Source organism: Gaeumannomyces tritici (genome assembly GCF_000145635.1).
Source record: "Gaeumannomyces tritici R3-111a-1 unplaced genomic scaffold supercont2.5, whole genome shotgun sequence".
Classification (NCBI taxonomy): Eukaryota; Fungi; Ascomycota; class Sordariomycetes; order Magnaporthales; family Magnaporthaceae; genus Gaeumannomyces; species Gaeumannomyces tritici.
In genome coordinates this window covers 3,302,438-3,326,683 of record NW_008804549.1, presented here as the reverse complement: position 1 = coordinate 3,326,683, position 24,246 = coordinate 3,302,438, and the positions used below count along the sequence as shown (strand labels likewise).

General features: G+C 59.0%; 8 protein-coding genes across 9 annotated transcripts; 2 read left to right on the top strand and 6 right to left on the bottom strand.

The window, feature by feature from the left end:
* Positions 1 to 44: 44 nt before the first annotated feature.
* GGTG_10072 (hypothetical protein) lies at positions 45 to 2,704 on the bottom strand. Its single transcript, XM_009227935.1, has 2 exons — positions 2,273 to 2,704; positions 45 to 2,153 (listed from the first exon to the last, which is right to left on the bottom strand). The coding sequence occupies exons 1-2, from the start codon at positions 2,402 to 2,404 to the stop codon at positions 444 to 446; spliced, it is 1,842 nt and encodes a 613-aa protein (XP_009226199.1). The 5' UTR covers positions 2,405 to 2,704; the 3' UTR covers positions 45 to 443.
* Positions 2,705 to 2,839: 135 nt separating this feature from the next.
* Positions 2,840 to 5,291, bottom strand: GGTG_10071 (aldehyde dehydrogenase). Its single transcript, XM_009227934.1, has 2 exons — positions 4,622 to 5,291; positions 2,840 to 4,494 (listed from the first exon to the last, which is right to left on the bottom strand). The coding sequence occupies exons 1-2, from the start codon at positions 4,909 to 4,911 to the stop codon at positions 3,123 to 3,125; spliced, it is 1,662 nt and encodes a 553-aa protein (XP_009226198.1). The 5' UTR covers positions 4,912 to 5,291; the 3' UTR covers positions 2,840 to 3,122.
* A 246-nt stretch (positions 5,292 to 5,537) lies between these two features.
* On the top strand, positions 5,538 to 9,120 carry GGTG_10070 (hypothetical protein). The gene is made up of 3 exons (XM_009227933.1): positions 5,538 to 5,883; positions 5,959 to 8,320; positions 8,382 to 9,120. The coding sequence occupies exons 1-3, from the start codon at positions 5,861 to 5,863 to the stop codon at positions 8,496 to 8,498; spliced, it is 2,502 nt and encodes an 833-aa protein (XP_009226197.1). The 5' UTR covers positions 5,538 to 5,860; the 3' UTR covers positions 8,499 to 9,120.
* Positions 9,020 to 10,969, bottom strand: GGTG_10069 (hypothetical protein). The gene has a single exon (XM_009227932.1). It carries the CDS (start codon positions 10,862 to 10,864, stop codon positions 9,389 to 9,391), a length of 1,476 nt encoding a protein of 491 aa, XP_009226196.1. The 5' UTR covers positions 10,865 to 10,969; the 3' UTR covers positions 9,020 to 9,388.
* A 464-nt stretch (positions 10,970 to 11,433) lies between these two features.
* Positions 11,434 to 14,055, bottom strand: GGTG_10068 (hypothetical protein; the record flags this gene model as incomplete). Its single annotated transcript, XM_009227931.1, has 3 exons — positions 11,434 to 12,478; positions 12,561 to 12,831; positions 12,960 to 14,055. 3 exons carry the CDS (start codon positions 14,053 to 14,055, stop codon positions 11,434 to 11,436), a joined length of 2,412 nt encoding a protein of 803 aa, XP_009226195.1.
* A 353-nt stretch (positions 14,056 to 14,408) lies between these two features.
* Positions 14,409 to 15,625, top strand: GGTG_10067 (the record flags this gene model as incomplete). 2 transcript variants are annotated; one of them, XM_009227930.1, is made up of 4 exons in its annotated part: positions 14,409 to 14,431; positions 14,496 to 14,944; positions 15,045 to 15,380; positions 15,458 to 15,625. In XM_009227930.1, the coding sequence occupies 3 exons, from the start codon at positions 14,709 to 14,711 to the stop codon at positions 15,573 to 15,575; spliced, it is 690 nt and encodes a 229-aa protein (XP_009226194.1). The 2 variants fall into 2 exon arrangements, with proteins under 2 accessions (XP_009226194.1, XP_009226193.1); XM_009227929.1 differs by lacking the exon at positions 14,409 to 14,431 and having other exon boundaries at positions 14,709 to 14,944; positions 15,045 to 15,510.
* A 90-nt stretch (positions 15,626 to 15,715) lies between these two features.
* Positions 15,716 to 16,985, bottom strand: GGTG_10066 (regucalcin). Its single transcript, XM_009227928.1, has 3 exons — positions 16,388 to 16,985; positions 16,079 to 16,302; positions 15,716 to 16,009 (listed from the first exon to the last, which is right to left on the bottom strand). Exons 1-3 carry the CDS (start codon positions 16,821 to 16,823, stop codon positions 15,815 to 15,817), a joined length of 855 nt encoding a protein of 284 aa, XP_009226192.1. The 5' UTR covers positions 16,824 to 16,985; the 3' UTR covers positions 15,716 to 15,814.
* A 4,725-nt stretch (positions 16,986 to 21,710) lies between these two features.
* Positions 21,711 to 22,166, bottom strand: GGTG_10065 (hypothetical protein; the record flags this gene model as incomplete). The annotated part of the gene is made up of 2 exons (XM_009227927.1): positions 21,996 to 22,166; positions 21,711 to 21,780 (listed from the first exon to the last, which is right to left on the bottom strand). The coding sequence occupies exons 1-2, from the start codon at positions 22,151 to 22,153 to the stop codon at positions 21,711 to 21,713; spliced, it is 228 nt and encodes a 75-aa protein (XP_009226191.1). The 5' UTR covers positions 22,154 to 22,166.
* Between the last annotated feature and the right edge of the window lie 2,080 nt (positions 22,167 to 24,246).

The following is a 24,246-nucleotide window of genomic DNA, read 5'->3' as shown; positions in this document are numbered from 1 at the left end:
GTGAGCCACACACTTCCCAGAACTAGAGGCACGGGATGGCCTTTCTCTCAAAAGGTAGATGGAGGCACATGCACAAAGTGGCCTAGGCAGAGAAGCCAAAGTAGTAGGTAGGTACGTAGGTATCGAGTGTATTCGACGGTATTCCCAAGGTAGGCAGGAAAGCACTGCGCTCAACCGTGTCAAGGAGAAATAAACATGAGTTGTCCCAATGCCCGTCTCCTGTTGCAGCCCTCAGCCCGTCCATAATCCAATGCGATCGATATTCGTCTCATGCTTGGCCGAAAAGATGCGAGCCGCTTCGTATTGCGCCCCCCGTTCCACAGCCTCGTAACACGATAAAGGTTCATTCATAATACACCAGGTGGAGAATATAGGTTATAATAACAGTGTAAATAATAAAAAAACGACCCGGCCTGGGTGTGCCCATAACCTGCAGACGGCTACTAACCCCTGACGAAGCCCCCAACGACGCCTCCTAGCTCGCTGAAGAGGACGCCCTTGAATATGGCCTCGCCCATCTCCTCGCCCCAGTGGCCAGCGGCCTTGAGCCTCGCCTTCCACGCCTTGCGCTGCGCGGCCGGGAGCTCCTCCCAGGCGACGACAGGGTCCTCGAGCGACGCGGCCGCGGCGGCCGCCTCGTCTCCGCTCGCCACCTCGACCACGCCGTCGCCCTCGCGGAGGACGATGGGCCCGTCCGTCTGCGTGAGCTTGAGCAGCAGCCTCTCCCTGCCCGGCGGGTGGTGCACCCACGTCGCCGGCGCCCACTTGCGGGCCCCGAGGACGTCGCGGGGCGTGAGCGCCTTGACCTCGAGGAATGTCTGCAGGATCATGGCGATCAGGAGGATGCCGATGGTGGACACGACGATGATGGCCTTGGGCGAGGGGCCGACCGAGCGCGCGGCCACGACGTAGCGCCCCGTTTGTTTGGGGCTACGCGGGTTCTTGGAGAGGGATTTGTCGGTGGCGGCCGCCGTCGTCGGGAGCTTCTTGAGCGGGATGGTGTGCACCACCGCCGTGTTGGCGACAGATATGGACGCGAGCTTGAGGACGGTCGAGGCAGATTCAGAGGCTGGCGCCTTGGTGGCTGACTTTGTGGCCTTGGAGGAAGATGAGGTCGAGGTGGAGGAAAGCTGGCCTGGTGGCTGGAAGCGGGAAAAGGAAAGTCCGGATATAGGGTGGGGGTGGACGCCGCGGACGGTGGTGAAAGGGTATAATTTGCTCAACATGTCGATGGACGCCAGGCTGGAGTGGTCAAGCGTGTAGAGCGTGATAGAGCAGTCGACGCCGGCCACGGCGACGACGAACTGAGTGTCACCCGCGCCGGCGCCCGGCGAGGTGGGCGGGTGCAGGTTGGTAACGGCGAGGGCAGTGGTCTGCGGCACATGTTTGGGGAGCTTCGCCGATGCCGACAGTCGCGCAGGAACATCCGACGACCCCGCGGCGATCCTGTAGGCCTGGAGGACGACGCCGCTGCGCTTGGCCATGTTGCAGGCCGTGAGCAGGAAGGTTGGGGTGAGAAATCGGATAGCCCGGAACGAGGGCCGCGGGTAGCCTGTGGCCACGTCCTCGGGCGTCGTGAAGATCAGCTGCGGCTCGCCTGTTACGGCACCACCCTTGGCGGGGATGTTTATGGAGTGGATCTCGTAGTCGTTGCAGTAGACGAGCCTGTACTGTTCGCTCGACGTCTGTATGATATCCAGGTCGCTCGCCTCCTTTTCTAGATTTAACCTGCCGCGGGACTTGGGCCCCGAGCTCGACGCCTCAAAGAGTACGATCTGGGCCTGCTTGGCCAGGCCGGTGGCAGCCGCGCCCATCTGCGGGGAGTCGGCGAAGGGCGCGGACAGGCGGACGATCCGCTGGTAGGCATCGGGATCCTTGTTCGAGAAAAACGAGGCCCGGGAGAGCTCGGATATTGTTAGGGCAGCGGCCTCCTTGGCCTTGGCCTTGGGCGGGTCGAGGCCGAAGACGCGGAAGTGCTTGTTCTCGCCATTCTTTTGTTCCTCTGGGCTCGAGTTGACGCCGGCGTACACCAGCGCGGTCTTGCCCTTGGACTGGCTGATGACGGTAAGGCTGGTGACGTTGTCCTCGTCTCGGCTGAGCTCGATCTCAGCGCTGGGTTCAAGGGTCTCTGGAGAAGTTGTGTCTAGGACTGTCTGAGGAAGAGGGGAACAGGGTCCTGTCAGTCGCCGCTCCTAGGGCATCTGGGCCGTGTTGTCGCATCGCTGCTGGCTGTATAACCAGGCCACGACGACGCAGGAGAGGGCAGACGCACGATCTTGTTTCCCACCCCACTGCGGCCGGCACCGCCGCCGCCGCCGACTACCAGGCGGTTCGCATTGTTCGGGTCGAAGTCGCAGGCGTAGAGGGGGTAGGTGAGGGTGATCTTGGCCGAGGCGGACGCCATGGTTTTGGGCTCTGTTGGTGCACCAGCGGAATCACCTCCTTGAAGCGCGGGTCATGGTCGAGTAAGAGCGCTGGCTATGTGGATAAGGGGGCCTCTATGTGGGCAGCAAGTCGAGGGAGGTGGGCAGCTAGCACTGGCGCATACGCAATAGGTGTCAGTAGTTGGGTCGTGGATGGTGTTGTGGTGGTGTGGGATTTGCGCTGCTAAGTGGATGACGAAGTTGAGGCGATTTGAGGGCTAGAACACAAAGACCACCTATCTGGGGACCTAGCGCGCTGGCGCTCAGCGATTGATGATGCGCCGTTTTCTATGTGCTAGCGAACCAAGTGGCCAGCCTGGCAGCAGCGGGCCCTAGCTAACCTAATTCGGAGTCAAGCTTCAGGTTCACTCTGAGCTCGCGATTGCACCGGCTCGCTACCCCAAAGTTGAGATCCGCTGTGGGGACCCAGACATTGGCTAATGGAGCGATTACAGAGCTGGTAAATTGCCTGTGGCTTCCTTGCCACTTCCAGCATGTTGGCCGACGATAGTCAAGTTCGCACGGGGAAACATGTTGAAGTTGTGACATCTGTCTGCAGATTCTGTCATAATCAGAAGTTACACGAGGTACCAGGTATCTCATCTGTTGTCGCTGAACCCCAACTTCCTTGACAACGTTCAGGAACACAACCAAACAAGAGTCTTATTGCACCTCATATACTCTCCTCTTCACCGTGACCTACTTTGCCAGCATGTTCACATGAATGCTCTTGATGTTGCAGTAGGACGCCAGCCCGGCCTCGCCCAACTCCCGCCCGATGCCAGACTGCTTGACACCACCAAAGGGCACACGCCAGTCCGAGTCGTTGCTGCTGTTGATCCACACCATGCCCGACTCGATCTCACGCGCGACCCGGTGCGCCCGCGTCAGGTTGCGTGTGAAGAGGGCCGCGCCGAGCCCATATATCGTGTCGTTGGCCATGGCCAAGGCCTCCTCCTCCGTCTTGAACGATGCCACAGCGACGCAGGGCCCAAATATTTCCTCGCGATAGATCTTCATGGTCGGCTTTACGTCGGTGAAGACGGTCGGCGCGATGAAGTAGCCCTTGCCCTTCTGTGGCAACGGCTCGCCCCCGATGACCACCTTGGCGCCCTCGTCCCTGCCCGACTGGATGTACGACAGCACACGCTCGTATTGCGCCTTTGTCACCTGCGGGCCTTGGAAAGTAGCCTCCTCGAAGGGGTCTCCCACGATGGAGGTCTTGCGAACGGCTTCGGTGAAGAGCTGGACAAACTTGTCGTGTACCGACTCGTGAACCAAGACGCGCGAGGTTGCGGTGCAGATCTGGCCTTGGTTGCTCATTATGCCTATGTGCGACCACTCCACGGCCAAGTCCAGGTCGGCATCCTCAAAAACGATCAGGGGCGACTTGCCACCCGTCTCGAGAGTGATGTTCTTCATAGTGCCCGCGGCCGCCTTCATGATTTGCTTGCCGGTAGCTGTGCTGCCAGTGAATGCGATCTTGTCGACGTCGACGTGCTGCGAGAGGGCGGAGCCGGCCTCGGCTCCGTGCCCGTTGACGACGTTGATGACGCCCGGAGGGAAGCCAGCCTGCTTAATCAGGCGGGCGGTGTACAGGATGGAGAGAGGCGTTTGCTCGGCGGGCTTGAGCACGATAGTGTTGCCACAGGCCAGCGCGGGCCCCAGCTTCCAGGCGGCCATGCAGAGCGGGTAGTTCCAGGGGATGATCTGACCGCAGACGCCCAGAGGCTCCTTGACGGTGTAGGCAAACTTGTCCGGACCGACGTCGATCGTCTGGCCAAAGTTCTTGTCGGCGAATCCGGCGTAGTACCTCAGCGTCTTCTCGACCTCGAATATGTCACCCGTCAGGGCGGCCGAGTAAGGCTTGCCGTTGTCGAGTGCCTCGATGGTGGCCAGCGTCTCGGCGTGCTCGGCGACGAGATCGGCGAGCTTGTTCATCAGCTCGCCCCTCTCTGTGCCTGAGAGGCGCTTCCACGTGGGTGCCTTGAAGGCAGCACGAGCGGCTGCCACGGCACGATCGATGTCGTCCGCGGTCGCGGCGTAGACAGAGCATATCTCCTGCTCAGTACTAGGAAGTTATCCCTTATTGTTCAGCACATACCTAACCACTATCTGGCGGTCATACGTCCACCGCCTAGGACCCCTGACTGTCTGTGTGGTCAGGCAGAAAGCTGGAGGAAAGAAGGCGGTCATACGCGGCGTTTATAGTGGCTAGTTTCTGGCCATTGCTGCTCTCGACAAACTCGTTGTTGATAAAAAGCCCAAGCGGCTGGTTCCACTTCTTGCCGTTGGGGGCGCTGAGCTCGACCTCCATGCTGGCAGCGAGGGAGAGGCGAGAAGGCGATGACTTGGTGAAGCTGCGATGGAATGCACGGTCAAGCGGTGCTAGCGGTACCAGCGGTGCTCTTGTGCGGCGGGGGAAGCTCAGGAGGATAGAGGTGATAGGCCTGAAGGACACAAGCGAGGGGGAGACCAGCAGCGGCATCTTTTTATGTCATAGGTTGCGTAGCATGCGTGGGATGTCTGGCTCGGGATCCACTCCTGCAACCTGCCGTCCTTTGATCCCGCTATTGGGGTACCTTGACACCTTAGCTTGTACCTCCCCAGATAGGCAAGTCGGAAAGGATAGTGAGGCCCAGAGGCAGGTTACTGTGTATGGGAGTTGAACGTCGGAAGCGGGGCTGGGAGAGTTTCCTATCGTCAATGCTCCTGCTGCCAGTGAAACCTCGACTCGGCCCCCGCCCTGCGTCGAGAAGGTGGCTATCTCAGCTTGACTGGAAATGGAGACCACACGACAAGGATACATTACTCTGATGCGTGGAATTGCGTTTTTCTAGCCATCTACTCGTGATGATTTGACGCTCGAGCTCTCTCAGCTTTATTAATTACGTGCAGCTGTAACAGCTCGCTAACCACCACCCCTTGTCGTGCGGGGTGTTAGCATGGAAAGTGTAGGTACTTGGGTGGTACTTCATGACAGGTGGCTCAACATGCACACAGGGCGGTACCAGTGCTGTGCTCTTCTGCCGATGAGACAGCAGATCCAGACCCACCCCACCCCAGCCGAGGCCGCAGTGCATCTCCATCCCAGCCTTGGAACTGCACCGTAACCGGCGCGCGCAATTCGCCTTAGCAATCTCGACATCATCAACTCTCCGAACCAGGTACCTCGGTCCGATATAGCCTCGTTGGCGACGCCTGGGACCCCGCGAGGATGGCAGCATAGCTCGGGCTGACCAGCGAGCGATCATTGGGCCCTCCCGACCCCAAGACAGACGGCTGGACCTGTTCTATTCCTACTAGCATCTTTATTCTCGTCTTCACCATCGCCTCCAGCCTCGCCTGCTTGCCCCAGTCTCCCCTGGGCCGGGCCACGCCATCTCTCTGGATCATGACAACCTAGCCCCGTCCTCTTTCGATCGCAGCCCTCCATCATGTCGGTGATGCAAGTTGAAGAGTGTGTAGATCCGCTGTCCCATCTCTGTTTGCCTCGGCTGCTCGTCTAACGCTGATCTCTCGTCTCATTCGCTAGACTGGTATCGTACCAGCTGCGCACAGCATACCTCAACGATATCGCAGACGGCGTCGGAGAGCGCCTCATCAGCCTTAACGAGGGCTTCCTGAGCTCTGCCCCCTTCAAAGCCGCGGGCTGGCGATCCAACCCCGCCCACATCAAGCGCACGCACTCGCCTCCCATCCCTACCGCCGTTGCCTCGGAGTACTTCCAGGCCCCCCGAGCAACCGGTCTCACCCTCGAAGATGACCCGGACGACAACGCCCTGCTAGGTGGCGGCGGCCCTGTCGCCCCCAAGCGCGCCCGGCGACGGAGGGAGCAGATGCAGGAGGACGACGATAGCAGTGAGCTGAGCGACGACAGCGACGAAGAAGCCGAGGGCCGGGCAGCCCAGCAGATAAAATTTGCAAAGATGCCCCTCCGCAACCGCTCTGGCTCGTCTCCGATCCAAGGCTCCAACCTCCGCCAGTCGACCACGCTGTCGTCCCCGCGCGCCGCCGCCCCTAGAAGAGGCTCTCAGTCGGCCCTGGAGACGGTCAAGGAGAGAGCACGGCGCGATACCGTGACGAGCAGCGAGGTGTCGTCCGACAACGAGTTTGACGCCTCGGGCTTCCACCGGCAGAGGGAGGCAAGCAGGGCTGGCGCCAAGACCGTCAGGCTGCAGACCGACCTCGACCCCGACGCAGCGCCCTTGGCACCTGGTGTCAAGCGCATAGGGAGCGAGCCGCTCCCGGAGGAGCAAGAGGACACAGACGCCGCCTCGGACACCTCGTCCGCCTTTGTCGGTAGTATCGACTCGGTGGCGTTGCTTGACCTAGGAGAGGAAGGCCAAAAGGCGCCCCAGAGGACCGCCACTACTCAGATCGTCGGCACCCCACCCCGCGAGTTCACAAGGTCGTCGACCGTCCGCAAATCACAGGCGCCGATTCACATAAATAGCAAGCTGCCACCGCCCCGTCCTATGAGCACTGTCCGGCCCCTGAGCATGATACAGCCCAGGAGCCTGCTGTCGGCCGCGCTCAAGGCCAAGAAAATGAAACCCGCCGACGCCCTCGAGTCCTTTGCCTCACTGTCCGGCAAGGGAGAGGCGAGCCCTATCATGCTTCGCATCTATCCCTTCTTTGCGGACAAATCCAGGGGGGCCCCGATCGAGGTTCTCATCAAGAGGATCGTGCACGAAGGTCAACAGGGCGGCGACCGCCCTGCTGTCGTAGCGGACCTGATAGGCCTGACCCTCTGGATGTACAGCGAGGAGAAGCGCGAGCCCCCAATCGCTGCGGACAAGCGGAATCCTAACTGGTGGATGCTTCGCATGGTTGATGACGGCGAGATTGATGACGATTTCCCGCCACTGGACCGCAAAAAGCAGCTCACGTCATTCACGACGGCTAATAACCGGGCTGCCCGTGCGCGGTCCAACTCCAAGGTCTACGATGAGTTCGCACTAGTGCAGGCATCGGCGACAGACTTTACCGAGAACAAGAAGCTCACGCCCCAGCCCAACGACGATGGTGCCGAGGACGAGGCCGCCGCCGCCGCCGCCGCCGCCGACACACCCGCCCTGGCAGCCCAGGAGGACGAGATAACCCCTCGCAACACACCCCAGCCCAACACGTCGGCGCTGCAACCGGCGGTCCGGGGCGTGGCGCTGAATCCCATCATCACCACCACCTTCCGTCCCCACGCGCCGCTGGCCGACTCTCCCGCAGCGCCCAACGCCACGCCGAATGTGATCCGGGGCCGCAAGAAGCTGCTACGCATCCACATCCACTCGTCGGACACGGCCCCCGGCCAGATGGTCACCCTAGACGTGACGACAGACATGTACCTAGAGGAGATCTTGGACCTGGCCTGCAGGAAACGGCAGTTGGACAAGGGCAACCACGTGCTGAAGCTGCCAGGCTCGGGCGCTGTGGTGCTATTGGACCGCGAGGTTTCGTCCATCGGCAACGTGGCGGATCTGGAGCTGCACCGACGGCGGTTCGCGGCCGATGGCACCTTTACTGCCACAGGCTCGCCGGGGAGCTCGTCGCCCAGGACTATGTTCTTTGGCGGTGAGTCAGCCACGCTCAGCGGCAGCGGCCGTCGGAGCAACAACAAAAAGACCGCCGGATCGGCGGCGCCTATTACGCACCCGCTGGCTCAGCAGACGAGCAACAACGACGAGGAGGTAGATAACCGGTCCAAGAGGTATATTGTGACGCGCAAGGGCACACTTCGCAGCGTCGAGAGGATATTGTCCATCGAGGGCGAGTACATACACATTATACCATCATCGAACGGCAAGGCCGATTCCGGCGTCAGTGGCAAGACGGCCACGGTTCACTTTAGTAACGTGATCGGGGTCAAGGTGTCTCGGAGGCATCCCGCCGTTGTCAAGGTAAGATTCTTCCCCCTCTCTTTCTTGCTACCGAACCCAGCTGACTCGCTTATCTCCCCAGATCTCTGTCTATATCGATTCCGAAAAGACATACGAGCTCGAGGCCAAGACGGCGATCCAAGCGGCCGAAATCCTCTACGAGCTCAAAACCAGGATTGCCCCGTATAGGGAGGTGTAAAAGGGCGGTCTTGGCAGCAAGCTAGTCTCAAGGCGGCAACAGTGTCGCCTGCATGACGTGTGCGTGTCTTGCAGTCTAGGATGGCGCCACAGAGTCTTGAAAGGGTGGGTAGAACAAGGAGTCAGTGGACCTTCCCGTTGAGCCCGCCGCAGAGGCAAGGCTGCACCTCGCCCGTTTGGGACGAAAGGGGCGATCTCTGGGGCAAGAGGGAGGTCCAAATAGGGTTGTTTCCATGGGGGAGGAAACGGTTTGTCCCAGCCCAGGGGAAATCATGGGACCCACGCCCCTTTGTCTGCCATGTGCGACTGCAGGTGGTCATGCAGGTCGTTTAATTGGCATGCATGGATATATGCACACCCCTGGACATGGGCAGGCGTGGGTACTCCCGAGGCGTAGGCCGATACGTGCGATTTTTTTTGCCAACGCACACAAAACATCGTAGCTATACTTTATAGTGTTACCTCGACACAATGACAAAAGATGGAGAGTCTGTCAGTGCATTGGTTGAAGCTTGATAGGTGGCTGTGGCTATTAGATGATTACATCTAATCCCAAACGCATGGTGAGAGGTTGGATACCTACGCAAGCCTAGCTAGAATCAACAAGACTGTTTTCAAGGGGCAACGAACGTGGCAAACAGCTACTGTGCCATTGGACATTTATTCGTAGATCTCGTAGTCATCGTAAAGTACTTTAGATATACTCCTCTGCTCAAGCGCATCCATCCATGAGTTCTAGCAGGGGTAGAAGGAGAAAGACAGAATGTTTGGGTATAGCCGTTAAACGCCCGTGATAAACCACAGAAGATCAGACCCCGGATGTGCACTTCTAGCGTTCAAACAAAGGAAAGACGTCGGACTCGGATCTCGAGGGGGGGTGGAGGCTTGCCGTCACGGCCTCGAGCCCCGGGCCTCGGCCCACAGCTTGTCCACGATCTGGAAGACGGTCGTGACGTCGCGCATGAGCGCCTCGTCGACCCTGCCGCCGAGCCGCTGCTGCACCTTGTCCGGGTGCCACCGGACCCTCTCGTCCTTGAGGCGCGACCGCGGGTCCGCCTTGGACCCGCCGCCGCCGCCGCCTTCGGTCTCCTCCTCCTCCTCAGCAGCAGCGGCAGCGGCAGCGTCGGCGCACTGCGCAAAGAACTCGCGCACCGCCGCCTCGGCAATGTCGGCCCTCTTGCCGCTCTCGACGGGCCACACGTCGGCGACAGGGACGGCAGCAGCATCGGCGGGAAAGGCCGACCCGCCGCCGCCGGCCGCCCAGGCGTCCACGTAGCGGCGCCACCGGCCCGCCCAGGCCGACAGGCGCCTCCGCTCCTGGCCGCGGCGCAGCGACCGGTCCATCTCGTCGGCGAGGCGGCGTTCCCTGCGGCGGCGGGCGCGCACCTCGTCCTCGTCCTCGTCCTCGTCCTCTCTGGCCCGCGCCCGCGCCCGCTCTGCGCGCTCGCGCTCGCGCCGGTCGCGCGCCTCCACCAGGCCCGGGTGCGTCTTCTCCCACATGCGGCGGCGCACGTAGTCGGCGTACTCGTCGGCCGTCATCTGCTCCAGCTCGCCTCCTCCTCCGCCGCTGCCGCCGCCGCTGCCGTTGCTGGGGGGCACACGGTAGGTGTGGATGGGCTGGCCGTAGACGCCTTCCCAGTAGGCGGCGCCCTCGTCGTCGGCCATGGCGTCGAAGAGCGACTCGCGGAAAGCCGCGTCCGCGTCCAGCGGCGGCGGCGCGAACGGGTCTTCGGGCTCCTGCTCCTCCTGCTGCTGCTGCTGCTCCGCCCTGCCCTTGTGGCCTCGGCGCCGCCGCTTGGACGACCTGACCTTATCGTGGCCGTCCTCGTGGCGCCGGGAGCGGCGGTGTGTGGTGCTGCTGCTGTGGTGGTGGTGGTGACCATCGTCACGGTCGCGGTCGCAGTCGCGGTCTGCGTCGTCCTCGTCGCGGTGGCGGTGGCGGCGGTGGTGGCGGCTCGAGCGCGGGTGAGAGTCAGAGTCGAGACGTTCGTCCTCGTCGCGCTCGTGTCTCCCCGCGCGGCCGCCCTCGGCGTCGTCGCCCGCGCGCTGGCGGCGGCTGCTGCGCTTCTCGGCCTTGAAGCGGAACTTTGTAGGTTTGCTGCTCGAGTACGCGCCGTCGGCAGCGGCAGCGGCGGCTGGCTCGGCTTTGGGGCGTCTCGTTTCAGGGTCCGCGGGTCCGTAGCCATCATCATCGTCGTCGTCGTCGTCGGCTTCATCGGCGGGTTCTGCACGACGCTGGGACTCGCGAGCCGGCGGCGGCGAGGGACGCGGGTCTTGCTGGTGTGACGAGACAGTCTGGTCGGGTTCGCGCAGGGGATTAATGGAAGATAGGATGTGAGCCCGTCTAGACGGGCGATGCCCATCCATATTGCATGGCCCGTCGACGTTGATGAGTGAGTAGTGTGCGGCTAGGAAAAGGCGCAAGTCGAAGAGTGACGTATTCTTACGGCGTATGCCTGTGCTGAACTAAACAATAGGCGCCTCGATATCCCTGCCAACACGCCCCACCACAATACTGTCGGCCCATACATAATTGACAATACCTCTACTCACTACAATTGCTCACCTTGGCAAGAAGCAGCCAATCACCAACAAGTCGATACAGCATACTAGAGGTACGTAGGAGCGATAAATCGCCGTGGAGATGATGGCCCATGATTGTCTTGAATGTCGGCTTTTTTCACGCACCAGCATGCTGGTTCCAAATTCTCAAAGGTGTTGTATACACCACACAACAAAAAACCCCAACGCCGGCCGTTATGCCCGAGGGCTCCTTCCTTGTAAACTCTACCTAAACACCATTGCTAAATGCTTGCACAAAAAAAAGACATTAAAATACATAAGAAAGAACAAAAAAACCAGCGAACCCGCGCCCCCTCAAACACCGTCGTTATGCTTATATGAAAAAAAAAAAAAAAAAAAAGGAAAAAAAAGCCCTACTTGGCCTTGGTCGCGGGAACCGCCTTCTCCGAGAGCCGCACCTTGACGATGCGCTCCATCATCGGCTCCTGGCGAACCGCATCGACGGCGTGGTCCCAGCTTCTCTTGCCCTTCACGGTGACGAAGCCGGCGCCCGGGGTCAGAATCTCGACCACAGGCTTGATGCCCAGGCCCAGGCAGCGGCTGTTCACCAGGGAGAAGCCGTCCTTCCACAGCCCCTCCTCCTTGCCGAGGCTGAGCACCGGCAGCCTGCGGTTCGAGGCGGCATCGACGAACCAGACCGAGTACGTTAGCTTGGCGAGCGCCGCGAGGAGCCCGCGGGGCTGGGGCGTGCTGAGGCCGGCCTGGTCGAGGTCCACGACCTCCGGGAGAGACCCGGGCTCTCTAGGAGTCATGGGCAGCTCCGGAGGCGTGGGCAGCTCCGGAGGCGTGGGCAGCTGCTGGATGGCCGAGATGTAAAACTTCGAGGCCGTGCCCCGCTCGAAGTCTGTAGCCTTCTCGAGGGAGTTGGGAAGCTTCCGGATCACGTCCTTGTTGAAAGCAGCCGGCCTTATCTCGAAAGTCGGCTCCTTGAGACGCTTTGCAGGAGGCTGCGACACGACGCTTCCACGGCGCTTCCTGTCACCGCTTGCAGTAGGCGCCGGGGCTGGGACTGGGGTTGGGACTGGCGATGGAGGTGGCGCTGGTGATGGGGCTGGTGCTGGCGCTGGCGCTGGCGTGGAAGTTGCCGCCTGCATGGCTTGCCTGCTGAGAGGGCGTGATATGTCGCTTCCGCCGGGCTCCATTGCGAGAACAGTAGGCTGCATAGGCTGCTCGGTAGAAGAACCAGGACTGGCGGCGGCCATGCTACCCTCCCTTTCGAAATCGGCTGGCGTGATTGCGGGGCGGAACTCGTAATCAACCCACTCAGGGGCCTGTTCCTCTGGCGAAGCCGCGATATTCTTCGCTGCTGTCTGCACCACCCTCTCTCGTCGCCTGTAGCCCTTCTGCTTGGACCTCCTGATGTTGCGGTATACGAAAATAACAAAATCGCATATCAACCTAGCCAGAAGATATGTTAGCCACAGCTTCGCAGCCATTTCAGCAACGGAAAGGGTCGCCTTTGTAGTATGTGAGCACTTACTTGGAAGATTCATCAGGCCATAAAGGAGACGCGTCAGAGGCGCTGCCAAAGTATTCCTCGCCTCGGCCATCGCTCCGAAGGAAGTCAAGGGCAAGAATAACACATAGATACTTCTTGTAATCCTTCTCCTCGCAATTATTCATACGGGTTACCCGGGGGGCGTGCTCTGGGGTTTCCAGGAACGTGCTCAGATCGCGATTCAGAGCCTTGGCAGTCTTCTGGTCTCCAAGGCGCAGTCGAGCCTCGAGCTCAGGCGCCGAGACATTGGAACCTATAACATAAATCAGTCAGCGGAACTCCATTTTCTCAAGCAAGGAAAAACATGAAAGCAACGTGGAGGGGGGAGTTTTAAAGAGTCGTGTGCGCAAGAGGGGATGGGGAAAATAGAGAATAGCATACTCAGCTTGATCCACTTGACAATAGCCTTCGGGTCGTCTTCGGGCCTGTCCACCCTTGGAGGCATCTGGGGCAATTCTGGGTATAGGAAGGGTCTGGCCGGGCTCTGGGGCTCGTGAGTAGTATCCAGTGACAGAGCAGGCGCACTTGATGTTGTGAGGTGTTGCTGAATGTTGGGCGGGTCATGAGAATTGCTGTCTACCTGCTGAGCATCAAACCCAAGATCCAAGCCGAAACTGGGGGTCGGATCGAAGTCGAGATCAAGACCGAAGTTGAGGTTTGGATCAAAGTCATGACCGAAGCCGAAACTAGGATCAAAGTCGAGACTAGGATCAAGGTCAAGACCAAGATCGAGGCCGAGACTAGGAATCAAGTCAAGATCAAGATCAATACCAAGATCGAGGTTAGGATCGAGCTCAGCAGCGGGGCCGGCGATGAGATGCGTGGAGCCAAAGGGGAGCTCTGGATTCAAGGAACCGTCGATATCGTCCGGACATGCTTGATCGTCACGGGCGGGTCCTGATTCTGACGTTGCAAAGTCAACTAGGGGCTCTTGGGGGAGCCCGAGCTCGATGCCATCGAGCTGGGCTTCCAGCAGCCTGGTGATTTCCAGGTCGTCCACGCCAAACTGGCTGTGGTCGCCAAACTGAAGTTCGTCTTGGGTACTAACGTCAGATTGTCCCGGCGCATGTGCGCCTCCAGGCAAGAGCGGCGCGAAGGTAAACTGCGGCTCTGTGTTCTGGGACGGCCCCGGCGCGGGGGCGGGAGGGAGACTGAGGGCAGTCATGTGAGATGGGGGGGCCGGCACGGGCAGTGCCAGCGACGGCGGCTCCTGTCTTGGCTGTGAGATTTCGCGTGAGGGGCAAGGCAGCGATGGAAAGGTTAGGATGGTCGGAGCGGCGCTCGGCGGCGTGGTGGGCAATGTGGCCGACTCAGTGCTCGTGAATATGGATTCGGGATCGTCGCCAAGATCTCCGTCACCAAAGAGCGATGTGAAGTCGCCGTCGAAGCCAGCGCCATCTCCATCCGAGCCTCCGAAGAGAGAGTCGGAGTCGCCATCGTCACGGCTCTCAACCGCCTGATGATCAGAGAGCGACATGTCGACTTGAGAGGTTGAGATGTTTACAGGTAGTCCGGGATGACCCCGAAAGGTCTACATGGATCTGGTAGTGATGCCATGCGTTGATACTCGCCACCTGGAACTGGAAGTTGCCGTGAGATGGATCTTGCGGTTCAGCTGCGCGTCCGTGCAGGCAGCCGTGAGCGGAGCGGAAAAAAATACGCCTGAATTATTGGGGTGCGGGGCAGGATCTCAGCGAGAGGAGAGCCCGATTGTGGGGCGAGCGTTGCGGTCAGCTGGCAAGGAACCAAGGGATTACAACTTGAAAGGTCATAGAAGAGCGCTTCAAGACGTGACGAGGGCGGACGTTTTCTCCGAAAAACGTAGACTGAATTTTATATGATGCGTGTGGACGGTAGGGAGCGGGATTGCCTTTTTGCTGCGAGGTTGCTACGTGTGCTGATGACCGCTAGGATAAGGCAGGTGCAAACCACTGCCCATCTGGCGACCCCTATTAGACGTGGACATCTCGGCCTTGCGCAGCACGACCTCCTAGTGTTCACCTAGGAATCCTTGTTGACTTGTTGAAACTAGCATCCAATTCATTCTTCTTATATTATCCCCTCAACCAGAGTGAGAAGAAGGAAGAAACCCTAAATCTATCCTGGGGGGAAGAAAAAAGGAAAAACTTAATGGCCACCACCCCAGCGGACTCGATCTCGTTGCAGGCCCCAGACTCGCTAATCAATACAGACGATGGCAGGCAGTACTGGGAAGCCGTAAGTGCGGACTTGGACGGCATGCTGGGCGGATTTCCCTATATCTCCAAGGTCGACCTGCAGGGCTCCAAGAATTTCCTGGCCAAGCTAGGAATCGGCTCAAAGGAGGGACTGCGGACGGTCGAGTCTGCCCTGGATGGAGGTGCCGGGTGAGTACGTCCCGAGCGTCTGTCCTCTTTTTTAGTTGACTCTGAGTCAAAGCTGGCCACGCAGACAAACCAAGCGAGCGGCGCTGATCCCTCGATACAGCATCGGGAGAATCACCAAGGGTCTCCTCCTAGATATTGCAAAGAACGTGGACGTGGTAGAGCCCATCGCCAAGTTCACGGCCACCCTGGGGGAGGTCACGGGCGTCAGGAGCATCTCCAACATCGGGCTGGAGGAGTGGGAGCCCCAGACCGGAACCACGTACGACCTGGTCTGGACCCAGTGGTGTCTGGGCCACCTGACCGACGACGAGGTCATCCTATATCTGAAGAGGTGCAAGGCGGCCCTGACGCCCGAGACGGGACTGGTCGTGGTCAAGGAAAACCTGAACTCTGGCGAGGAAGACCTCTTTGATAAGCTGGACAGCAGCGTCACGCGGCAAGTCAGGGCTGAGAGCAGTGAACGGATTATAAGAGGAAAGCGCATTCTAACGGAACCCCGCACGAAACAATTAGACGCGACAGTAAGTTCCTGGCCCTGTTCGAGGCTGCTGGACTGCGAGTGGTAAGGAGCGAGATTCAAAGAGGGATGCCAAAGGGGTTGTGCCAAGTCAAGAGCTACGCACTGCGGTAGAGGGAAACGAGCATCTGTCGGCGAGAGAGAGAGAGAGAGAGAGAGAGAGAGAGAGAGAGAGAGAGAGAGAGAGAGAGAGAGAGAGAGAGAGAGAGAGAGAGAGAGAGAGAGAGAGAGAGAGAGAGAGAGAGAGAGAAGCTGTCGTTTTGGATAAATCGCTTTGGATAAACGGCCTATGTATTCTATTACATGAGGAGCCTGCCCATCTCGAAGCTCGTTCGACAGTCAGTCACGACTCCTCAAGCATCCATCTTGAACTTGTATGGAGGCACGCCGGCCACGCCTACGTCGACGCGGAACAGGCCGCCGGCGTACTTTTTGCTCTCCTCGCTCCCGTCGTCGTCGCCGGCGGTGGTGATGAAGAGCTCGGTGCCGACGAACTCGGGGCAGGTGACGTTGTTGGTCGGCAGCGCGATCTTGCCCGTGACCTTGCCCTGGGGCGAGATGCGGAGGACGCAGGCCTCGCCTCAGAAGGCGTGCCAGATGTTGCCCTCGGCGTCGACGCGGAAGCCGTCGGGCCCGCCGGGCCCGTCGTGCTTGTACAAGACGCGCTCGTTGGAGAGCGACCCGTCGACGGGCGAGTAGTCCCAGGCCAGGATGGTGCCGGCCGTGGTGTGGGTGAAGTACATGGTCTTGCCGTCGGGCGACCAGCCGACCGAGTTGGGGATGGTCAGGTCGCTCAGCACCTTTTGCTTGGCCTTGCACCCGTCGAAGCGGACGAGGAAGCCTTTGGGGAGAAGGAAACAGGGTCAGCTGTGAGGGAAAGAAAGAAGAAGAAAAAACGAAAAAAAAAACAAAAACAGAATACGCACCCTCGGGCCAGACACCGTCGAGGTAAAAGTCGTTCATGGTGCCGATCCAGAAGCGGCCGTGGGGATCCACGGCGCCGTCATTACCCCTGAGGCGCTTGTCGTCGGCGCCGGTGTCGTCGGCGAACTTTGAGAGGTACTCGTACTTGCCCGTGGCGCGGTCCAGGGTGGCCATGCCGTACTTGAGCCCGACGAGGATCTTGACGGCGGGGCTGACGCCGTCGATGTCGGCCGTGACGCCGATGGGCACGTCGAGCTCCGTCGTCTTCAGCGACGCGGGCCCCTCGTCGAGCGAGACCGAGTGCAGCCGGTTCCTCTTGATGTCGAGGAACCGGACGCTGTTGGTCTCCCGCTCGTAGTAGGGCCCCTCGCCGAGGGCGCAGTGGAGGTCGACGTAGGGCTCCGTGACCGTCCACGTCTTGAAGCTCGGGTCCGCCATGGCTTGGGGTTAGGTTTTGAGGCGATCTAGACTCTACAGCAGCTCGAGGCAGGTCTGTCCCAGGGAAGTAGTTTTACAATCGGTTCACGGCGACTCCAGCGAGGGATTTCCCGAGTCCAAGACGTCGCTCTCCAAAATACGTCTGTCCTGTCCCCAACCCATTGACGTCCCACTCTTCCTGGAGGAGGGGAAAGTCGGGAAATTCACCGCGAAGGCCCGTTTTCGGCTGAATTCGATCGAGTTTCAGCGACAGTAATATCTCTATCCGAGCCCAGAAAGTGATGGGCCACCTTGTATTGATTCCCTCTATCGCGATCGATATCGTACTATGCTTCCTCGCGCCTAAAACCCCGGCTTTCTTGACATGCCACTCGGGCTCGACACGGCGACATCAGTGTGCTGCGACTGCATTTCTTTCTAATCCAAGACTCGGCTTTGGGTTTGTGAAATCACTCCCAGACCACCTGATCTCCCAAGTTGCAAACGCCGTCGATTGACGGAACGGCAGCCACGACGCTCCGGGCCAGCTTCGGCCACGGAACTTCGGCCCTGCCATCCGTCCATCGGCTACCCGCAAATAGGGGAGAGAAACAGAGGCTCCAAGAACGGACTAAGATGGCTGGAGGCGGAAACAATCCGGTCGCGCAAGACAAGAGGTCCAAGAATTTCAGTAGCCACAACTGCCGGAGGATCTCGAAGCAACCTTGACATATGTTCCCCTCAGTGATTTGGATTGTTTCCTGGGGGCTGGCGTCGGTAAGCTCTGCTGCACCAGAACCCCAAAACAAGCGAAGGATGGCCTCGGCGGCACTTGGGTGAATGAAAGGGGCAGATCAGCCGCCCCAATGGTTGTCCTTGGGCTGCGGCTGTCGCTTCATGTTGGAGCCGCCCGCATCGGGTTATCGCCCAATCCCCCGCAAATCCGCGTCCACTACTGACTACTGGCTCTTGTTCTCCGCTGTTACCGGCCCAAACGTGGAAAGCCCCGCGCCCGCCAGGCCAGCACTCGTCCAACCAGACCGATGCGGGGATGGCGATCCGAGTTTTCCCCCCCCCGCCGGAGCTGACTCCGGGGGTCGAGGCAGACAGCCCGCGCAGGCAGGGCGATGACCCTTTTCAAAGTGTGCGCAGGGTGCAAGGGGAAGGAGAAGAAAGAAGAGGAATGCTAAGCTAACCCATGAACGAAGCGCAGAGGCTGAGACCCCCCCAAGGGACCCTTCCGAATGGACAGATCCTGCTGGCGTCTGGCATTGGCCAAACACGCCCAAGATGCCGCAATCAACGCTACGGGTCAGCCGGCAAGAGTGACCCGACCCCATCATCATGATCATCCCCTAACCAAGCATTTCCTCCTTGCTTTTTCGATTATGCTTTCTTTGTTGATACATGTCACCCTTCTCCACCCTTGTTATTCCAGAAGCAATGTCGAGGCCCCAGCACCTGTGCTTGCTTCATCCAAGTGCCCGATGCGCGCGCGCGCGCGTGTGTGTGTGTGTGTCCAGGGCTCGTCAGGCATCAAGTCAGCAAGCCTTTGGGTCCACACGGGGGGCTGTTTGTAAAATGATCGATCACAGGCACGCCGCGGCCCCAAAAATTGAGGCCATCCGACTGGTTACTGGCTCGCAGTCCCTTGCTTGCTTTTTTTTTCTCTCACTAATGGGAAACGACATTTCCCCTAGCAAAGGGAGCCACATGCGGCACACGCGCGCGCACACACGCGAGGAAGGATTGTTAGCGAGCTGAGCCCGGCGCCCATGGCACCCCTGGCAGAGACAGCTCAAGGAGTGAAAGTGAGAGAAGAAAAAGAAAGTATAAGCAAATACCAAACTACGACGGTTCTGGCGATGGCTTGGCACCAGCGCGCGAGACGAAAGCTGTTACATTATGGCGCCGAGCCTGGCCACGGGCGATCTTTCCTCAACTTAACCGTTAGCGCATGCAGCAGGCGAGGTGGCTTTGGTGGCTGCTCGACCTACCGCCGTGTTGGATCACGCTTCTCTCAGTTGGGAATCGTCAGGGACATCAGCCTCCATGCCGCCAAGATCATCATCAGCCCGCCCATCACTATCTCAGCCGCCACCAGGATGACAGGCGGGCAATAGTGCCTGTCCCTCAAAGTTCTCGGACGCGCCACCTTGGACTGGGGGTTAGCTGAGATTTGATGGCAGGATTCGAGCAAGGCGGAATTGCCCAGTGTGTGTGTGTGTGCGTACCTGCCATATCTGGTAGGTTTGACAGGTTTGGCAGGCAGGGCACGGCAGGGCACGGCATGGCATGGCATGCCGCATGCATGCACGCTTAGGCTTCTGCATGTCGTGATGTGACGGATAAGGGGGAGGGGAGGATCTCCCGATATTCGCAAAGCGAGGCTTACCTGGGAAAGAGTCTAGGCAGGGCTGCAGTGGCTGCAGCGTATAAAACGAGGGAATTGATACGCGTCTCTCTTGGGAGAGAGAGAGAGAGAGAGAAGGCCAATGGGAAGGCCACGTCTGAAAGAGGGCGAACGGACGCACTCTTGTGCGCGTTGGGGCTGCAGGCCGGATGGCCGGTTCCGTGCTACGCGTCATAATGGACAACTAACAACACCGCCCATCCGCCAGCCCCCACTCCTCGGGGGAGGAACCTGGGGGCTGCTGGCCGCATACAGCCGCGGGACTCGTGTCATTGGGCCGTCGGCCAATACTTTGCGCTGCAATTCCTTCCGGTCCGCTCCTGGGTGGTAGTAGCAGGCGGGCGGGCAGGTGGATGGGCAGGGACAGGGCAAAGACTCTCTTGGACAAGGGCCTCAGTTGTGATTTGAGGGATCTGCCCTAACGAATTCCGTCAATGATGAGACCTCCTAGACAAGGGGAGGGGAAAGAGGAGGAAAAGCGTGCGGGTCGTATCGGCGTGCGTGTTGTAAGCCCTTCTTGGAGATCGATACCAACCTACCCGGAGCCCACCTGCCCACTTCGAGGCTACCAAGACGTCCGTCCACAGGAAAGGCTTCACAATAGACCATCACCCGCCGGGGGGCGGCAAAAGATTTCGAGGCTGACCCGGCCGGGGAGTGGGGGTGCTGCGCAATCCCAGATGTTTCCGAGCATGGAGGAGACTAGGGGTGTGAAAGGACGACGACACACGGATGCTCTTGCGATGCAACGCCTATCCGGACCCCTCCTCGTGTTGTTGTTTCCAGTCCCAGGTGCAAAGCGGTGCGTGCTTTGCTCGGGAGTGTTTTTCTCCAGCGTCGCATTTGCAACGTGGATTTTTTTTTTTTTTTTTCGGTTTTTTTTCCCCTGCCCGCCCAGCGAAACGGCAGGCCTTTCCGGCTTGTTGCAAGTAAGCGCGCCGCGCGCGACATGAAAGCCCAACATGCAAGGACGCCTGAAAATCCAGAAACGGAACCGTTTTTTTTTTTTCGTTTTTCTTTTTTGCCTCCCTTGGGTGACGTCGGACGCTTTTCCTTGGCTGGGAGGACCAGGAGGTGGGGGGCCAATAAAGAGAAACCAACAATAAAAAAAAACGCCGACTTGCTGGTTGACGGACGGACACGGCTGGCGGAAGATCCGGTTAACCTTCGACTCGTTCGCAGGTACATTTGTATAAAAATGCTGGGGTGGCGCCAGGGCCACCTCCTTCGGCCGGTTCCGTCGAATCAAAAAGGCCCGCCTGCCGACGTCTCAGACAAGAAAAGGCATGGTGCCGAGGCGATAAACATTGTCTGTACGTGTGTGTGTCCGTGTGTCCGTGTGTGCTCGTCCGGCCCGTGGGCTGAACATCTGTGCAAACTCAATCTTGGCCCCTCCCCCCGTTCCGATGCCGGCAACGCACAGCCTCTCGTTGCGGAAGCGTTTTTTTTTGGTTTTTTTTTGGTTTTGCTCGAGGGGAAGCAAAGCGTGTGCGTGCTGTGGAGGGCGGGCGAGTCGGGTGCGACGGGGCGTCCGCCCCTTGCATGCCGGCACGGCGCTAGCAGTGGCAGCATGTTCGACTGCAGGGTACAAGCCATTTCATCCCAGATGGGCTGTGTGACGGAGTTGACGGGTTGTGTGAACGGGTCCGTGATTGTGTCCCAGTGTCACGAAAAGTACATGAGACGGGTGCCAGATTTAGGTATGGAGGATGTGCATACCCAGGTACCTACCTACCTATTTAGTGCTCGATAATCTAATATTTCGGGTTGTGCAACATCGGACAGGGACGACATCGGGACGGAACAAGTTGCAGTGGACGGAGAATTGGGATTGCCAAACACAATGTTGAAATATTTGATGGCGCGTGGCGCGCCAAAGACCCGATATTCGGGGAATAAAGAACAAGAAAAAAATCAAAGCAAGCGACTATCACGCGTCCAACTCAAGCTTGAATCCTACCCAATATGACAGGCATCAAGCCAACCAGGCAGCCAGGCATGATCCCATATCCAAATCTGCAACGACGGAGCCCTAGTGCATCTGACATGGCTCTAGTTTGGGCAGGTTGGGGTTAGCCAGGGGGGAAGGATAGCCGCGAGCAGGGAACACATCAGTTGGACAGGTGGGCAAGCTGTCAGGTCAGTGCCTATGCCCATCACACGGAACATGGCACCCGCGTGTGTGTGGTGTGTGTGTGTGTGTGCCACGGTACTTTTGATGCGTGCCTGCTTGGCCGTGGGCGTGATAGACCCCCCTCCGACGCACAGCCCATCACACGGCGAACGTCATCCGAGGCTAGCGCCGCATTTTGCCTCGCCCTGGCATGCCGGCCCCTGACTGGCTCCTGTCACTCTCCCCCCCCCCCCCCTCCCTTTCCCCTCCCCCATCCAAGGCTAGTCCGTTGGCCTGACAGCTGTGACGGGGCGGTTCCCCGGAGAGAAAATGCGGACCAGCTCTCGACGGGTCGTGAACGATAACTGCAAACTAGAGCGCGCTAGAAGGACGGCGCCAAAGTCAAAACCGACACGCCAGCGACACGGAAGCAGGACGCGGCCACGAGCAAGCTGGAGGAACGGCCCGGGTATGGGGTCAAAATGATCATCATATCGTATTTATTGCGCTGACGAGTTTGCCCCGCCGTCATAATGGCCCCCCTCAAAAGGGATTCCGTAATTGCGTATTATTTTGCGTATTGCGCCAGCGGAGAAGGAACAAAAAGCAAGCTCAACCACAACATGAACAAAAACGTAACCTTTAGTGCGTCAGCTGTGCGGGATACCAGACCTGGGCTGACGGCTGGGCTGGCACGAATTCCATCTGTACCTTGATCCCTGACCTGTCCCAGCCTGTGCCCATGCCCGCGTTACTGTGTACCTGTACTGTGCGGACTTGTGTCAAGATGATCAAGGGCCACGCAATAAAAGTATCCATCTCCATGTCCGGCTACACGGATCATAGGAGGGCCGCCGACAGAAAAAATAAAAAAATAAAAAAATAAAAAAAAATGATACAAAAAAAAGTGACAGATGAGACTGACAGTTCGCAAGAAGTGGATGGTGTGGTGTGCGGGAGAGCACGCGCCGGCCCGAAAGGGCAACAGGGCCGTGACAGTCGCTTCTCTCGAGATGAAAGCACGCTAACAAGAGAAGCCAAGACCATCGACGACGGACGGCTGACACCAACACTAGCTAGGAGAGCCATTTCCAGTTCTCCGGGTCTGGCTGTCGAAATTGCAAGAGTGCGAGCGAGTCAGCGTGAGAGTGAGAGAGAGACAGAGAGAGGAAAAGGCCGAACATGTCCGCCCAGGGGAGGGGACAAATTAGCAGCAAAGAAAAAAAATCAAAAAAAATCAACGTTGCTAACCAGTAGCCCTTCGGCATCCATGGCTCCCATGACCAACACTACTGCCTCGTGGTGCCTCGTCCTGGTTGCTGGTGGCGGCGGTGGAGCCATCCATGGGCCTGGTCCTGCCCAGCCTACCACCAGATTCCCGGGACCGGCGGGGACATCCCGGCCGGGGGTCCACCGTCCAAAAAAGAAGACTGGTGACCAGGGGGTGAGGGGGAGGAGAAAGGTTGAGGTGAGGTGAAGAAGGGGAGGGCTGGCCTTGGGCCCCTGCCAGACATGGGGAGGGGTCTGGCCCTGTCGACAGGGTTGATTGCGGTCATCATTGGCCAATCGCGACAGTTGGACGGGCCTCCCCCAAGGCGAAATGAGGTGAAGGGTTGCAAGCCTAGGGCACAAAGCCGTCTTCCTCGCGATGCTGTGCCAGCGCTCCCCTTGGTGAGATGGGGACATGTGGGTGCGCGCGCGTGTGTGATGAATCGGATGCAAGGGGCTCGTTCAGATTTTGTGCCTCCCCCTCCCTCATCCAGCGTGACATGGGATCTGCCCCCGCATCGACGGGTTAACTTTTGGCTTTGTTGGTATGCTTGAGCCAGCCAGTCCATAAACAGACGCTGTCGCGTCAAGAGAAATTGGAGGGAAAGAAGCAACGAACAATGGCCCTCGGGACCCCGGGTCTGGCTCGCTCCCCCCATCTGTGACACGCAAAAACCTAGGCGAGATGCATGGCGAGCGAGTGAATGACTCAAAAAAAAAAAAAAAAAAACCAGGACGGTGATGGCGTGATAATGTCGCGAGTAAAAACTCCTTGCCCACATGTCTCCTTTCGTCTATCGTGTTGGTGATTATCAGATTGATTGTTTTGCCGCCCATTTCCGGCATAATTCGACAATCTGCAAATCCCAATCACCCTTTTCGCGCTCCCTCCCAACTTCGTATCACCAAATTCAACATGCGGGAGAGTTACGCCCAAATACGGGGCATCGACAGGTGCTCGTTCCTTTGAAGAGGGTGGGCCACTTTCGAGGCCAGCCCAGCCTTGCTGAATGGAGCGTACCCTGGACGCCCTTCATTTGGCGAGGCCACAGCCCGCGATCAAATCATCTGGCAGAGATGGGTGATGCCAGGGCGCGTGTACCCCCTGGTAGGCCCGCATTCGTGGACGGTGGAGGTATGCATGTTGGCCTGCTGGTTTGCTGCTGCTGAGAATCGACAGCGCACACCCTCTCTCTCTCTCTCTCTTTCTGTCACTTCCTCTCTCCTCTCTCCTCTCTCCGCCCAGGCCGGCTGGGTTGCATCAGCCAAACCTCAAAACCCGCACTGGGCTAGGCGCGAGGCTTTCAAAACGTCTGTGCGTGTGTTTTTCATCGGTGTTTTTGCAACGGCAGCATCCATCTCCGGCAGTACTTGCTGCCAGCGTCACATCGGGGGCAGCCTCATCAATCTTCAACTGCTCATCCGCCCCTCCTCCATCTCCAGCTCCCTCAAGGGGGGAGGGGTGTGGGGGGGTAAAACGTCACATGGGCGGCCCCATTAGAGCCCGATGGGCCTCGGGGGTCGGGAAGCAACAGGGCTAGCAAGCAGCGGCACAGAGCAACGGAGAAGAGAGAGAGAGAGAGAGAGAGAGAGAGAGAGAGAGAGAGAGAGAGGTGTGTGTGTGTGTGTGTGTGTGTGTGTGTGTGACG